Genomic DNA, 16,067 nt, shown 5'->3' with positions numbered 1-16,067 from the left:
GACCATTACGGATCAAGACCAAATTGACCGAAAATGAAATAAAGCATAGAGTTTGGTTCTAATGGCGTGCTACGGATATTCAATGGTGTTTATGGAGCTTATAGCCTTACTTGAAGTTCCCAGCTTTCAAAAGGGAGAATTGCCCTATGTCCTCTGACTTTTTTATTTTATTTTTGGGTGTAGTTTTTATCATTTTCTCTTTCTCTCTTTTTTTGTTCGCTATGAAATATAGTAGTGAATTAAATAGTTCACTATAATCTTGAGATCCTATCAGGACATTATAAGCATCAATTGTAGAATCATGTCAATCCTCAAAGTGTACTTCATTACGAGCTTTGATTAGAATCTTTAATAAAAGAGAATAAGAATATGTATTTTACTCTCATAGAGTGGTACATACAGTTTTGGTCACAGATACTCCCTTCATCAAATTCGAATGAGAACGCTACTGTACAAAACATATTGTCAGAGTAGCTAAACGTACATACTATGTGTAACCAGCCTAAACAACCCGCTTGTATTTTGTTTTTGTTTTTGTTTTATTATTATTTCTCTCTTTGAGTCGGCCTTTACTTTCTTGTTCTAAAAAGGCATCCAATTCTTTTTTTTTTCTTTCTCAGGTCCTGCATTTCAAGCTTTACTTTTAACATTGCCATCATGGACAACCTTCAAGGGATCGTACAACAAGCAAACCTCGCCACATTGCTGGGTGTACATCTTGTGAGTATACATACAACACGGAGGAAAAAAAAAGAAATAAATAAATAAACAGAGAGCAGGATAGGTTAAATAGATAGATAGTTAGTCGAGTATGACGTGGATGAGATGCGGAATCATCATTGCTTCATTACTACTTCCGTGTATACTTGCATATATATATATATAGATGTGTGCGTGAGAGAGAGAGAGAGAGAGAGTGTGTGTGTGTGTGTGCGTGTAAAATGAATAGATTGTTTGTAAAGAGTGAAAGGCATGTATCTTTAGAAAGCCAAAACAAGTAAAAGATGTGTACTTTCTTTTTAAGGATGTTGCCTGTCAAAATGATATTAATATTATTAACATATATATATATATATATTAAATACTATTTTGTTTATTTTGGTTTACCCGTATGTTTTCTTTTTCTTTTTCTTTTTTGTATTATCTTTGGTGTTTTGCTTTTATTACTTGTGTGTAGGGCCTATCACTTTTTGGAGCTCTTGCATCCAACCCAACATACAACATACCTATATTCTTTTTTGGTATCTGGGCATTCAACTACCATGAGTCCAACACGCCTATCAAGACGGTAATGATTAATCAAAAGTTTAGCAAAAACCAAATATAGTCAAGAGTCTAGTCAGCTAAAATATCAAATATTATGTTGTGTATAGTTCACTGGTGCTTTGGGACTTAGTATCTTTCTTGATGTCATTTGGTTTATTCTTCATGGTGGTAATCCCGGTGGAGAGAGTGGCTTTGGATTCGCTATGACGTAAGATCTTCATAAAGATAGTCTTTTCCTTGTAACAATCTATTAAAGTTTATTATCTAGTATGAACATCATCAGCTTACTCGTCAAGGTAAAGAGAAAGAAAGAAAAAAAGTGAAAATAAAATATGTAGGTTTGTGCGCTTACTCCTTAATGATCCCCTCCAAAAAAAAATAGCCTGTGTCTGTATTTGCTGCAGTAAATACTATTCAAAACCGTGGTGATACTTTGAACGCCGGTAGTAAGTTTTTTTTATTGGATCAATTAAAGCCAGTACTTGATACCTTGTTTTCTTAGATTGGGCAGAGGCACCTGGTGCTTTCCCAGGATCATATCAGCCTGTGAGAGACGGCGAAGAGTATGTCTAAGTAAAAGTAAAAGTAAAAGTAAAAGTAAAATAAAACATGGAAACAAGTGTAGGCTGTAATTCAGTTTGCTGATATTGTATGCTCCTGAAAAAAGAAAAAGGAAAAGAAGCAATTGAGTTTAATAGACTAAATTATATGTATATATCTGGTTGGATTAAATTTAATACTTGTCGCTAGATCCTACACGATACATGCATAGCTTCTGTTGATAATCATATAAATTAGTCTTTATTGGTATTCATTTACTCCGAATATTTGCAAAGGCCGAACACTATATTTGATGTATTTGAGGTCAAGGATGAGAAATAAAGTATGATTGATCATACAAAAAGTAATAATTCTAAAGAGATAGAATAAAGGGGTGGTCTAGGTGAAAGATGGTTGTTAGTGTGATTCTCAGTATATGTTGGCCATATTCTAACCCCATAGTCAAATGATAATCATATTCACACACGCCAATTTATTATTATTAGTTGGAGAAGTATAAATATGTGTGAATATGTGCATATGTGCATATGCGTATATGCGTATATGCGTATATTTGTATACAGCTGACAATACACAGATCAAAATACCCTTTTAAATGTTTATATGAAAGCAGCCTTTTATTAATTTTTGTGAATCTAATGAACTTGTTTATTCCTAAATCATCTTACATTGTATTTTTCTTATTATTTATTTTTTTTCTTTACTCTTGTCTTTTAGATAGACTTCTTCTCATTCACTGCTGTGGCTTCATATGATATCACACTTTGTTCAAAAACATGAAGTTGTATTCCTTGACAGGGCATTATACCATTTTTATTTTTTATTTTTTATTTTTGCAATCACTAATAATAATAACCAAATGATTGGCCACAAGATGACTCGTGGAACTAAATAACTCAATCATTAACACAATGTCAAAATGAGAGTGTTGCCTGCCATTTTTACACCATTGGGTTTGTAGTGCTACACACAACATTGGACCCAGTCAAGGCTCAGATACTCTATAGTAACTAGGATATTTTGGAAAATGTATTGTTATCGCTTTAAAGAGAAAAGAAATAATAATTCTGACTGCGGTTGTTTTCTTATTTGTAGATTTGGTGAGATAAAGGCCAATTAACTGTATATGTTTTCTAATCGGCTGACTATAGTGCGCATCGTTTGATAGATAAATAACCAAAAGAAAAAAAGAAAGACAATTGTCTTGTACAACACATATCTTCTTTTTAGTTTAGTGTCTTACAAAGTCTCTGGTATGTAAAGTTTAGAAAGTTCTTTATTCTCTATATGAAATACCTTGCACAAGAATACATGTAGAACCAAAGAAACAAACGCCCTTTGTTAAATCTTATTTGAAATGATTCTACTGATACCAATACTGATGTCCATAGTATAAATTAAAAATATTGTGTGAGGATACCTGACCTACGACTATAGCAACAAAGTAGAAATAAAAATACGTTTGTTCCTTAATCTTAATAAACTGCCATTTATCCTGTTCTTATTTTGTACAGCATTTGATGTTTATGGATTGTTTGGAACATGCTATAAGAGAGTAAAAAAAATGGTTTGTAAACATAAACGTTTTAAAAGCATGTTGTTCTATCCTAAAAAGAAGTTGGAGTATAAATTGAATAATAAAAAACATAAAGAGCTTACTTTCTGACACTTACACATATTTTTCATATTTATATCTCATTCCTCGACTGGTATTTATTTACCAACATAATTTAGTATTTCCCTTGATGACGAGGGTTCTGCTGCTAGCTTTGGATAATTAGATGTTGTGGTATTGCATATATTATACTTTGCACCGATGCAATGTATTTACCGTATATTTTTATTATTATAATAATAATAAACCATATAAAGGTAATATACAGTCTTATATCAAAACTCCCTTGACGTGCATTTTTTATTAATTTATTGATTTATTTATTTATTAATATTTTTAAGATTAAGTCTTGAGGAACCTCACAAAAACAGAAAACCAAAAATAATAATTAATGAGTAAGTGAATGAATGTTTATAATACAAAACCACAGGACATATGACTTTACATATGACCGTCATTTACATGGAGTTAAGTTGTTGGTTTATTTGTTTTTAATAGTGAAGAAGCTGTTAAGATTATATACCCTCTTGCTTGTATATAATAGCAATAATAAAAATGTTCAATTTTGTTCTGCTGCGAAAATCCGTTTTTAGTATATTTACGAGCATTTGGACATTGGTTTTGGTTTCATTTTTTTCTTTAAAAAAAAAAGTATGAGTACAAACTTACTTTTGGCTACAGAGTTTTCTACTTCAGCTTGTCTGTGTAGGTGTTTAATAGGACTTTGCGTTTGAAAGGCTACAGTTACGGTTACGGCTACTGTTTATATTGCATTATAAAGCGAAATCTCTGAAAAACTATAAAAAAAAATTTTTTAAGGGGAACCCCTCTTGGATAGCTTCAACATCGATTTTGTACATTATAGGTAGATGTGCTATCTGACAGAGAGTTTTTTTTTTACTAAGTATAAACGGTGAAAATATACTATATGATATTACCGTATCTGAAATTTTGCTCTTGTGCCACTATTCTTTATTATAACAGGTATTTTTATAGCAGACACAATCATATCCTTATCATCACTACTTATGATACAAATCATTATTACAAAAGTAGGAAGAATAGATGCTTCTTTATATGTATAGCACATATCTTATTAATGTACATTTATATATATATATATTTCATTCTCTATTAAATAAAACAAAAAGAACACTTTTAGTGTATTATTTTCTTGGATTTGTTTTTTCTTTAATGGTGATGATAATTCAAAGACGAATTCACTGTATTTACGTACACAATAATAATAATAATAAATAAATAAATAAAAAGCGTGTATGCCTTTGGATACTATGTTACTCTATTATATAAACCTTGAGTCTAATTATCAAACCATATTGTAACTTCTGGGTCATTATGATCTTATAAAGAAAAGGAAATAAGAAAAAAAGGATTGTGTATAACAATCGATAGACATGATTTTTTTTATATATAATAATTATATATACACCCAAACTACAAGTCTCCGTTTTGTACAGACTTTTACCTTTTATATCCAATTTTCGGATGTTCCGTGTAAGGACAATGCGGACAGGGTCTCTGTACTACACTTGGACTCTTTTCTAATGTGTATATGAATTTTTTTATATAAATAAGAGATCTATAGATATTGTATGTATGCAATTGTCTTCTTTTTGTTTGTTTGTTTGTTTGTTTTCTTTTAGGTGTTTAATGATATTATATACAATCAATTAAAGATAGTCTTTAAGAGCCAAAGACTATATTGACCTTGTGCTAACCCCAAGAAGTAGAAAAGAAAAGAAAAGAAGAGAAGAGAGATTCATACTGTGTAATATTATGGATAGACTATCAGATTTTGCGATTGATAAAATTATATTAAGATGCCGAATTGGATCCCTATATATAATATGCGTTTATAGAAAAAAAAATTATGGATACAAAAATAAGAAAACCAGTAATAAAATGTCATATTATTATTTTTTGTTACTTTATTAAACACACGAAAAAATTAACTTTCTGGAAAGAAAGAATATATATATATATATATGTAATGCTGGTATGACCTTATTTTTATACTTTATTTCTGGGTACAATATCAATAATAAGAAAAGTGGGTACTTTTTTTTTTTTTTTGCTTTCTTTTAATCTGCTGTATAATGAGTATTTAGACAATAAGCTATTTGCTCAATTAAAAGAAAATCGACCCAGCGGGGGTAATTCGATTGTCAGTATGTTGGGACTTTGTGTAAAGCTATGTGTTCTATTTGCTGCTGTAATAATGAAATATATACATATATCGAATTGAATCAATAACAATAATATTTTTTTTTTCCCTTTGATAAAAATATCTACATGTACTCTCCGCTCGTAATAACGCAATTTTCTTTATTTTTAGCTGGCGCAAAATAGGATATTTGTAACCCAGATACAAATAAATACTCCGAAAGCATACAAAATATATATATATACTCCAAGATGGGAAAATCTTGTTATCGTTTTTGGGCCCTCAGCCCAGTTACCCGCATTTGTACATATAGTTTTATTTATTTATTTGGGTTAACTTTCATTAAGGTTATAATTGATCATATTTTGTGTATTTGGTTTGAAAGAAGAGAATGATATAATTTACATACCCAAAAACATACAATATATATATATTTATACGTGTGTGGGTGTGTGGGTGTGAATGTATATAGATATTGTCCTTTCGGTCTTGATCCCGAAGACTGTGCCGCCACACCAAACCAAACCAAACCAAACCAAACCAAACCAAACCACAGCTTCTTCTTCTTCTTCTTCTTCTTTATTTTCCTTGGTTAGATCTCAGCTTTAAATGAACAGGAGGTATCATTATACTTTACACTCCGGAGCAGAAGATGGTACAAGGTACATAGATATAGATATATCTGTATGTATATGTATACAGAATATCTAGTATTTACGCACGCACGCATATACATACAGATATCTATATGTCTATATGTCTATATATAAATTCAAAAAATAAATAAATAAATTTTCTTTATTGTTATTTATGGTCCTTTTGAAACGCTGCTAAAAAAAAACACACACACAAAGATGGATCGTGACACTGTTCTTGGCATAATATCATAAGATCGTACATATCTATATTATATCTAAAGAGAAATCAACTGTATATTTGTATGAACATGAGAGAATATTCAATATTTATTTTATTTTATTTTTTTAAAAAGAAAGTATGTATGTACGAATTGAATAACGAAAAGGTGGAATATACACGAAACGAAAGGAAGAAAGCAGGGAAGAAAACATATTCTTTCTTGATAAAAGAATCTACTAATATGTATAAGGTGTATGTATGTATAAGCGTATGTATGTATAAGGTGTATGTATAAGCGTATGTATAAGCGTATGTATGTATGTATGTATGTATGTATGTATGTATGTATGTACTTTATACTGCCAATAGACTGTTGCGTCTGGTATTTTCTCTTGTCTTTAGGATCCATTCTTCATCTTCATCTTTGTCTAGGATATCGGTTTCTTCGATATCCATCAATCGTTCCTTTTTTTCATGGTTGGTTGTCATGCTAGTAAAATAGAGAGGTCCATGGAGACTGCTGGTGTCAATGGTCAGTTTGGGTCTTGAGATCTTCTTTTTGCGGATTGTACGTGGAGTGGCCGTGGAGTGTGACTTGGGTGCCAAGAAATTCACAGAAACGGTAAAAAGAATCGGCTTGATGATTGAGATCTCTGAAGAGTTTTCAGGAAACAGACCACTTCTGTCGTAGTCTGACTGGGAGTAAGTGTACATTACACTCGGCTGGGGACAGAAACGGACTTGGAGGGGGCGACTAGAGCGTGTGCAAGAGCGAGATAATGTAAGGGCAGTCATCTTTGAAGATTGGGTATTTGGGTATTGGGTATTGGGCTTTAAATGCTTGATGGAAGAAAAGGTTGCAAAGTGAAAAAAAAAGAAAAAAAAAATAGACGGTGATATTTATATCAAATGCAAAAAAAAAAATATATAGATACTATTGTAGGTAAAAATAGAAAGGGAAAGATCGACAGCACAGGGCTTTTACGACCCAATTTTGGCGGGTTGTGTGTATTTGTGATGTGTAAAACAAACTCTAAAAATAAAATCTATATATACACAAAAGAATACACACAATAATTTAATTAGATACAGAGCAATAGGAGGCATCGCATTCGGTATTGACAAAAACAGACCAAGGCTTTATGCACAAGAGACTCCCTGTTACAAGCCAAAAGAAGAAGAAAGAAAGAAAGAGGAGTATACGAATATGAATATAATCTTTTTTAGCCACCAATATATATATATTATTTTATACAAGAAATCAGTCGACAGATTAACATAAAATTTATATGCAATTCTCAGCCTAAATGTTCACAATGGTTATATTTATTTGTATTATACATCCCCCTTTTCTTCTGCCTCTGTTTCTTATTCTTATTCTTTCTAAAATTTCTCTCCTTCACTGTGTCTATATTTTAGTATAGTATACATTAAATAATCAAATATATTTATATATATATATATATAAGAAAACAGGCCTTTTGTTTAATGTCTAATTTAAAGGAGTCAATGGTGTCAAAATCATCAGTTATTTTATATATATATTTTTGGCTCAAAGAAACTAGTATTTGTGTGTACATTATTGACACCCAAATAATAAATAAATCTCTTGTTTCATAGAGTGTCAAATGATACAAATAAATCGTAGTTGAATGTCTTGACATAAAGAAAAGAGCAATAAGACGACTAGTAAAGCCTGTATACATTTTTTAATATACGTATTCTTGTTTTAATGTAATGTGATGTGTAATAATTAGCCTTATATTGTAAGAGACTAAAAGATAACCTCTTTAGAAATATATATATATATAGTAACTATTGGTATAGGTTCATGGTTTATTAGATATATTACTTTTACAGTGCTACAGAGAAGCAAAAGAGAAAAAAAATTAGAGACTTTAGGTTATAGTCCACTCCCTTTTGTACACAACATATATGTAGCTCTATATGTATAAATAGAGGCAATTTAAGCGTAAAGAAATGAAAATGACGTCGATATTAACCAACATCCCCCCCTCTTCTTTTATTTCCTTCCGTTATTTAAAGGCTTTAAACCAACCTTTATTTATTGTTAAAAAAATATCTGTGGCTTTCAAATATCTTGTAGAATCAACTAGTGATTTCTTCATAAAACAAAGGTATATAAAAAAAGTAAAGTTAAGTAAAAGGATAGACTTGTATGGTTTTCATTCTCTATTCTTATCGCTACTGCTACTGCTACTGCTACTGCTACTGCTACTTATTCTCCTCATCTTCCTCTTCCTTCCCCCTATATATATGTAAATCACATCAGAGAAAACTAGAATATCAATGTCACTATTTAGTGATCACACACTGTGATGCCATGTGAGTAATGCTCCCCCACAGTGTTTATCATCGTCAATAACCATATAGCATAATTATGATTTTGATCACTACTTGGTTTCCGTTTCATCGACTGTCACTGACCCTTTTAACTATTAACATTGGGGTTTAACACAGTACCAGTACCAGTACCAAAAAAAAATAAAGCTCAATATGTTTTGAATGCATAGTTGCGTCAATAATAATAATAATAATAATAAAAAGAAAGAAACTAAGAAACTAAACTAAATAAATAAAGGGATCACATAAAGAAGTGTTCTTCTTGTAACCCCATTGTTGTTCAAATTAAATATATATATATATATAGATAGAAATACAAGACTATGACTATGACTAATACTATGACTATAATTATGGTTATTGCTTGTGACATGTGCGCATACTAACCCCAACAAGTTAATGGACAACCATCACATTCTTTCCCTCTTCTTCTTTTTTTATTATTATTTTTATTTTGACCCTTGTCATCACAGTGACCCAACAAACTCAATTGTCTCTTATAATCGAACAAAAGGATTAAGTAATGGAGTAGGACGTCTCAAATTCTAACCTTTTCATATACATTTCAATTGATATTGACAGAGTATGAATAAAGTACGAAGAATTCACCATATTGATACATAGATATCTTAATAGGCTTGGCTTAGAACCTTTGTTTTTTTTTCTGTTGGTCTGTCTATTCAAAATCACAATAGTCAAGAACCAAATAATAATAACAATAAAAAGAGCACAAGACCACTTGTGGACACATCATACGGATTGTGCCGGCATACAGAAAGTCTAATTAAGACAGTCACATGTCGGGTACAGTGCCTGACATACGATTGCATTGCGCACAAAATCCAAGCGACCCTCCATCCATTACCATGGGTCCTCGCAAACCTGCCGATGATGAATACATTGACGTAGACGATTCATACGATGCCAATCAGGACGAAGATACCGGAAAGGCAGGCTACTCTTGGGAAGAAGAGTACAAACGAAGTTGGGATGTCCTCCAAGAGGATTCAGAGGGACGATTAAGTAGTGCAGTAGCCCATTTACAACAGCAGAGAAAACGAAGGAGGTAATGACATACTTCTCCCTCCCTACTTAACCCCCCTCATTTTTTTTTCAAAAACATATAATAATAATAATCAAAGTGTGATTTATTAACAACATTCCTAATACAAATCATGTCATAGACTTCTTAAAGATACAGCAATTATACAACGTGGAATTATTCGACATTTGTTTTTAATTATCGATCTGTCAGAAGCAATGAACGAAAAGGATCTTCGTCCTAGCCGAGTAGAACTTACCCTCAATTACGCCCAGCAGTTTGTGATTGAATACTTTGATCAGAATCCAATCTCACAACTCGGCATTATTGTTACGCGTGATGGGATCGCAGAAAAATTGACCGAGTTGAGCGGAAATCCTACAGACCACATCAAAGCTCTCAAAACCAAAAAGAACACCGAGACAAGCGGTGAGCCTTCGCTCCAGAATGCGCTACAGCTCGCCAGGGCCGGCATGATGGGTGTACCTACGCATGGATCCAAAGAAATCCTTTTGATCTTTGGAGCCTTGACGACGTGTGACCCCAACGATGTCCATGATACGATCGATCTGTTGCAGAAAGAAATGGTGCGTGTCAATGTGGTTGGACTTGCAGCAGAAGTTCAAATTTGCCGAGCTCTTAGCAAGGCAACCAAGGGTGAGTAATATATACATATATATACACACATTGAAACACGAATTGGATTTTTATATATATATATGAATAATTAGGCTCTTATGGTGTAATTCTAAACGAGGCCCACTATAAGGATTTACTATTCGAGGCAGTTCCTCCACCAGCAGTGGCACCAAATAAGAACACATCTAATCTTGTTACAATGGGATTCCCACGCCGGCAGACTGAAGAACATGCGACATTCTGTGTCTGGTAAAGAATTTGAAGACCTTTTCTTTTCTTTTTTTTTGAGTTTATGCACAACCTCTCATTCAATCTGACATGAACATATGGCTCCAGTCACTCAAAGTTGACTACAGGAGGCTACATATGTCCAAGATGCCGGTCCAAGGTGTGCGACATACCTAGTGATTGTGATGTGTGTGGGTTGACGCTGGTATCGTCTCCTCATCTGGCTCGATCTTATCACCATTTGTTCCCGGTGGACAACTTTGATGAAATTAGGAACAGGTATTTCATTTATTTATTTATTTATTTATTTATTTATTTATTAGCTGTTTTTGTCGTAAATATGCAAAACCAAAAAAAAAAGGAATGAGTTACTTATAAAATATTTTTCTTATATATATATATATACGTGTTATACAGTACCCGTAGCTCCAATTGTTTCTCTTGTATAATCCCGTTAGACAAAACAGAAGGAAATTCTCAGGTTCACTTCCAATGTCCAAAGTGTAAACAGGCTTTTTGTGTTGATTGTGACATATTTATCCATGAAGTCTTGCACAACTGTCCTGGTTGTTGGAGTACAAATTCGCAAAAGAAGACACCTTTGTAAATCATTTTTAAACCATTACCTTGTTTGGGCAAAATGCGATTTGATGAAACCCAAAAAAAAAAAAAAAAAAAAAAAAAAGATCAAGTCTTGGCAATGAAATCCTTTGGATTTTGGAAACATTTCTTATTTCTTATTTTATTTTATTTTACTTCATAGTTTCTTGCACTAATTTAAATAAATAAATAAATAAATTGATTTTTTTTCTTTTTCTTTTGGTTCTGAGAAAATGACACATGACGTATCACTTTCTTTCTGCATCAATTGTCTCCCATAATTCTTACCAATCAAAGTCAGACTGGTTCTGTTCGGTTTGGCCCGCGCGCAAGTTCCCCCCCGCATACCCACTTAAGCATATATAAAAAGAGAGAAGTCGAATCCCCATGATTCAAGTTCTTTTATTATTATTATTATTGTCTTTACTATTGTTTTTTATTGTTGTTGTTTTTATTTGCTGGTATTACGACAACTACCGCTATTGTTATTGCTATTTCTGCTACTGCTACTGCTATTACCTTCATTTTTTATATATAAATATAAATATAAATATAAATTATAAATAATCTTCTTATACTCCTTCTTCTTCTTTTACTTCCTCATCTACTCGTTCTATTCATGGGCATGACATCTCTACAAAATCTACCTTCCGAATTACTCTTCAATTGTCTATCATGGCTTCCCTTGCGAGATCTGGCCACCACTCGTACTGTATCAATTACACTCCAACACTTCTGCGACGACCCTTTTTTCTGGCGTCATTTGTGGCTTGAGCCACCAGAAAAGCCGAGCAAATCAATTGCATTGTGGCAACTTCCCGATCTAAAAGCACTTATTGAACCCCACCTTGAGCACATTCAGTCAATTCGTATCCGGGGCGTTCGTGACAATATCGTGCGCTACATTCTAAACAACTGCCCAAATCTCGAGGAGCTTACGATCTGTGGCTGGACCACACTCTCTGACCACGCCTTCAAATTCACACAACCACTATCATCATTAAGGCGCCTAGAACTCGTTGGTGCGGCAAATCAAACGAATTTCACTTCGCTCGATGCAACCACACTCGGACGACTCCTGACACGCTGTCCAGGATTGACGGAGCTTTTATTGGGCTGTCAAGTTCACATTCATGCCCCCACGTTTATAACCCTGCTCAAGTCAACCTCATGTCTTCCCTTACGATTCCTCACATTGGCAACGCGCCGCACATGGTCAAGTCAGCATCTGGCTGATCTAATGATACTCTGCCCCAGACTGGAGTGTGTCAGCTTACTGTCTGCAGCCGCTGCAGGTTTCAATATCAAAGAAAAGGATACCTTGGGCGTACATTCCTGGATAGCCGAAAAGCACCACCTGTCTGTTGCTCATCCAGACACACGGCTAGACGAGGACGACTGGACAGGGGTATTGGCAGAAGATGTGACCTTACATCGGTCACTATTTTGTTAAAATATATATATATATATATATATGCAAGAATATACAATATAAAATAAAAACATTTATATAAAAATCATTATAGTAATCACCTCCCATTATTCAAACCAAAAAAAAAGAAAAGAAAAAGAATCCATAATCATAATCATTAAAATAATAATTTCATCATGTAAATTCCATGGTTCATTAACAAAGAATACTTGTGATATATATACATATCTGAAGAAACTAGACTTGAACCTGTAGTGGACCTGAAGACTATTTTATGCAATGTATTTATGCATATAGCTTTATGGTAGTACCAAAGAAAACACAAAAAGTCGAGACCTCCATTAAACAATTATCCCTCAAAAAAAAATTGTATTATTATTATTTTTATTATTATTTTTTATTATTTGATATAATACCATGTTTCAATTCTTGTTTCAATATATATATATATATATATAAAGAATTTTCATTTAGTTAATCACAAACAAGAATAGTTGCTGATGTTATTCATAATTCTACTTATTTTAAATCGATCCTCTCTAGTGTACATAGTATATGCGTACTAAAAGACAGAGATCTTTTTATGGTTATATTTATATATTTATATATATTTTATCCCACATTGAAGGAGTATTCCGAGGTTGACATTTGATAATCAACAGATATCAAGTAAATATATATCCATATATATACATATTGTTGGTATTTTAACTTAATTTTATGGCTTTTTTTTATTATTTGATTTGATTTGCACTATATACTCCAGATCATTACTAAGAGCATGTTTGCATATACGTATATAAGAATGAGCGAGTAGGTTAGTGAGTGTAAATCTTTTTTTTTTTAAAAAAAAAGAAGAAGATCAATAGAGATTTTCATACTTTGTGGTCATAAACATGCATTTATTTTGGTTTATTTTATTTTGTAATGAGATTATAGATTGTGTGTATGTATGTAAGAGAACTGTAAGTTTAAAGATGTAAAATTAGGCTGTTTTCTTTCTATGTATTTTGAGTAAATCAATTAATAAATACATAATATATAAAAGAATAAGCAAAAAAAAAAAAAGGCTATTAATAAAGCCCAAGTAAAGAATTAAATGATAATAATAATAATAATAATTGGTTTCTAGTTAAAAAGAATTGCAGAGAGAGTTCATTAATACTTGGTTCTCTTGCTCGACAATATCTGACGGCACATGGTTTGAAGGACACTCGACACTTTCGATCTTCTCATCCCAAGTCCTGGCTTCTCCCATAGCAAGCGTGTCCCAGATCTCGGCTTTGAGCTCAGAAGCAAACCGAGTGCGGGCCAGGTGATCAAATGACTGGATACGCCCCCCGCTAACCCGCCGCTCTCGAGGTGAGCTGTCAGTACGGCAGCAGAAATACTGCGGAGTGCGGTAGATAATCTTGGGGTGTCCAACTTGTTGGTAGGCAAGTCTGATCAGCTCAATTAATCTTGTCAAGTCTCGGTTGAAATCAGCTAGCGTCAAAAAGGCAGCGTCCCAGTTGCCTAGTGAGAAAACCACGATATCAGGTCGGATACTAGGGTCTCCAAACAGAGGTACAAACGCAGTATCCCATCCTGGATTGTTAAGGTAGGTCAGGCCGTCCCACTTGTAGCTTCGGAGCCGAACCTTGTCCAGGACCACAGTCCGGTTGTCCCATTCTGTGTTCCGTCCAAGTGCCTTGGATTCTTCCCTGGTGTTTTCAAAGAAAAGGTCGTTTAATCGAATGTGCGGGTTCAGCCATTCGTTGTTCCAGCTCGGCTCTGTATAGTCTTCACAATAACAGGATCGTCTCTGGCCATCATCCCCGGCCGATTTCCAGCTACGTGCTCCCTCGAGATTCAGAATCCTATGGTTGGGTGATAGTGCTCCTGGTTGAGTATCGCACCACTTTCCATGACTGAGCATTGCCTTTAGAGATCGCCTAGTATTCGAATCGCCGTACAGATCTACGCCATTAGGGTAGCGACGGGCAAGGCAGCGATTGAATTGGTCGTAGCTTAGTTTGCGGTATCGACAGTTATAAGGGGCCCAGACTTTGTTGTGGTGATCAATACCAGCCAATAGAGTAGTATTGTATCCAAGAGGTACAGGCAACCACCGACCCAAATTATCCGCTCTGTGGCAGAGTGGCAGAGCCAGGTGGGCATCGAGAATATCTTTCTGTGCTTGCTCTACCGACCGTTCTTCCTTTTTAACCTTTTCATTTTCCTCTTCTTCAGTCCCTGGCTTGACCACCCGGATGTCTTCTGCGCCTAATGGATAGACCGGCAACAGCTGGGGCTCGTATGGATTGACAGGACCCAGCTCAAAATTCCATTTTCCTGCTTGATACTCGAGAAGACCCTGTATATGATATTCTCCGATATCCTTGAGTTTTGCGTCAGCCTCATAGACATGGATCAGGTCTCTTTCAGCAATCGTCTCTTCCATGTCTTTGTACCAGCCCGGTGCCTGGCCACCAAGAAGGCGCGCCATTCTGTCCTTGCGCAAAACCATATGCCCTGACCATGGCTGCATAGACAAGGTTGTGGTTGCATTCGTTTGGTTATGCTGCATTGTAACCATCATAGTATCCCACCAGGGCGAAACCAATCGGCTGTTTTGATAGTCGTTTGGTCTGTAGAGATACTGGAAAGGGTTTGACGGATCAGGTGCGGGTTGGCTAACGACGACTCGGACGCAGATGGTGTCGTCAGATTTGAGGGTAGTGTTGGAAATAAAGGGGAGAATGAGGAAAGGCTTATCGACTGCAGGTAGGCGGTCGAATGCGGACCCATTGTTCTCTACTCCAACTGCACTGGATACTACATGATGCAAGATCGGGAAAGGCAAGGGCTGGTATTTACAAGCGTATCTAAGCTGAGAGTCCTGAGCCTCAAGTCCATCTTGATCAACCCAAGACTCCCAATCGGTGTCGTGCTCGTCTGATTTGTAGGTTATCCAGGGGTCGGTCTCAAGGACATAGTCGCTGTCGACACGTAGAAGAATTGATTGCATTATTTCAGGGAAGAGACGTAAGATGTTGCTCTCGACAGGATATAGTGTTTCGTTGATAGCCAGATGGGTATAGTTGACCTGCTCAAAGATGCTTTGGGGCAGAGGGTGAAACATGGGATGATCTTGGAACATAAAGGCCAGCAATAAGAAGATCATTAAAAGTACAAAAAATACAAACACATGCCACAGATGGGATACTATTGATGGCCAAACGTTTTTACGAAACATTGTAATATAATATAATTTAATATAATAATATAAAAGAAA

General features: G+C 34.4%; 6 protein-coding genes across 6 annotated transcripts; 3 read left to right on the top strand and 3 right to left on the bottom strand.

Moving 5' to 3' along the window:
- The first annotated feature begins 629 nt into the window (after positions 1-629).
- PHYBLDRAFT_159685 (hypothetical protein) lies at positions 630-1,895 on the top strand. Its single transcript, XM_018434039.1, has 5 exons — positions 630-720; positions 1,178-1,288; positions 1,374-1,474; positions 1,535-1,562; positions 1,649-1,895. The coding sequence occupies exons 1-5, from the start codon at positions 658-660 to the stop codon at positions 1,766-1,768; spliced, it is 423 nt and encodes a 140-aa protein (XP_018287854.1). The 5' UTR covers positions 630-657; the 3' UTR covers positions 1,769-1,895.
- A 2,062-nt stretch (positions 1,896-3,957) lies between these two features.
- Positions 3,958-5,226, bottom strand: PHYBLDRAFT_70538 (hypothetical protein; the record flags this gene model as incomplete). The annotated part of the gene is made up of 5 exons (XM_018442294.1): positions 3,958-4,079; positions 4,112-4,201; positions 4,381-4,412; positions 4,929-5,042; positions 5,171-5,226. The coding sequence occupies 5 exons, from the start codon at positions 5,224-5,226 to the stop codon at positions 3,958-3,960; spliced, it is 414 nt and encodes a 137-aa protein (XP_018287853.1).
- A 1,613-nt stretch (positions 5,227-6,839) lies between these two features.
- Positions 6,840-7,280, bottom strand: PHYBLDRAFT_171830 (hypothetical protein; the record flags this gene model as incomplete). The annotated part of the gene is made up of 1 exon (XM_018436676.1): positions 6,840-7,280. The coding sequence occupies one exon, from the start codon at positions 7,278-7,280 to the stop codon at positions 6,840-6,842; it is 441 nt and encodes a 146-aa protein (XP_018287852.1).
- A 2,435-nt stretch (positions 7,281-9,715) lies between these two features.
- Positions 9,716-11,365, top strand: PHYBLDRAFT_24993 (C2H2-type zinc finger transcription factor; the record flags this gene model as incomplete). The annotated part of the gene is made up of 5 exons (XM_018439858.1): positions 9,716-9,915; positions 10,034-10,548; positions 10,623-10,779; positions 10,867-11,037; positions 11,176-11,365. The coding sequence occupies 5 exons, from the start codon at positions 9,716-9,718 to the stop codon at positions 11,363-11,365; spliced, it is 1,233 nt and encodes a 410-aa protein (XP_018287851.1).
- A 612-nt stretch (positions 11,366-11,977) lies between these two features.
- Positions 11,978-12,811, top strand: PHYBLDRAFT_148993 (hypothetical protein; the record flags this gene model as incomplete). The annotated part of the gene is made up of 1 exon (XM_018432199.1): positions 11,978-12,811. One exon carries the CDS (start codon positions 11,978-11,980, stop codon positions 12,809-12,811), a length of 834 nt encoding a protein of 277 aa, XP_018287850.1.
- A 950-nt stretch (positions 12,812-13,761) lies between these two features.
- Positions 13,762-16,028, bottom strand: PHYBLDRAFT_171827 (hypothetical protein; the record flags this gene model as incomplete). The annotated part of the gene is made up of 2 exons (XM_018436675.1): positions 13,762-13,791; positions 13,956-16,028. 2 exons carry the CDS (start codon positions 16,026-16,028, stop codon positions 13,762-13,764), a joined length of 2,103 nt encoding a protein of 700 aa, XP_018287849.1.
- Positions 16,029-16,067: the final 39 nt, after the last annotated feature.

Source organism: Phycomyces blakesleeanus, assembly GCF_001638985.1.
Source record: "Phycomyces blakesleeanus NRRL 1555(-) unplaced genomic scaffold PHYBLscaffold_20, whole genome shotgun sequence".
NCBI lineage: Eukaryota > Fungi > Mucoromycota > Mucoromycetes > Mucorales > Phycomycetaceae > Phycomyces > Phycomyces blakesleeanus.
This window is presented reverse-complemented; position numbering and strand designations above follow the sequence as displayed.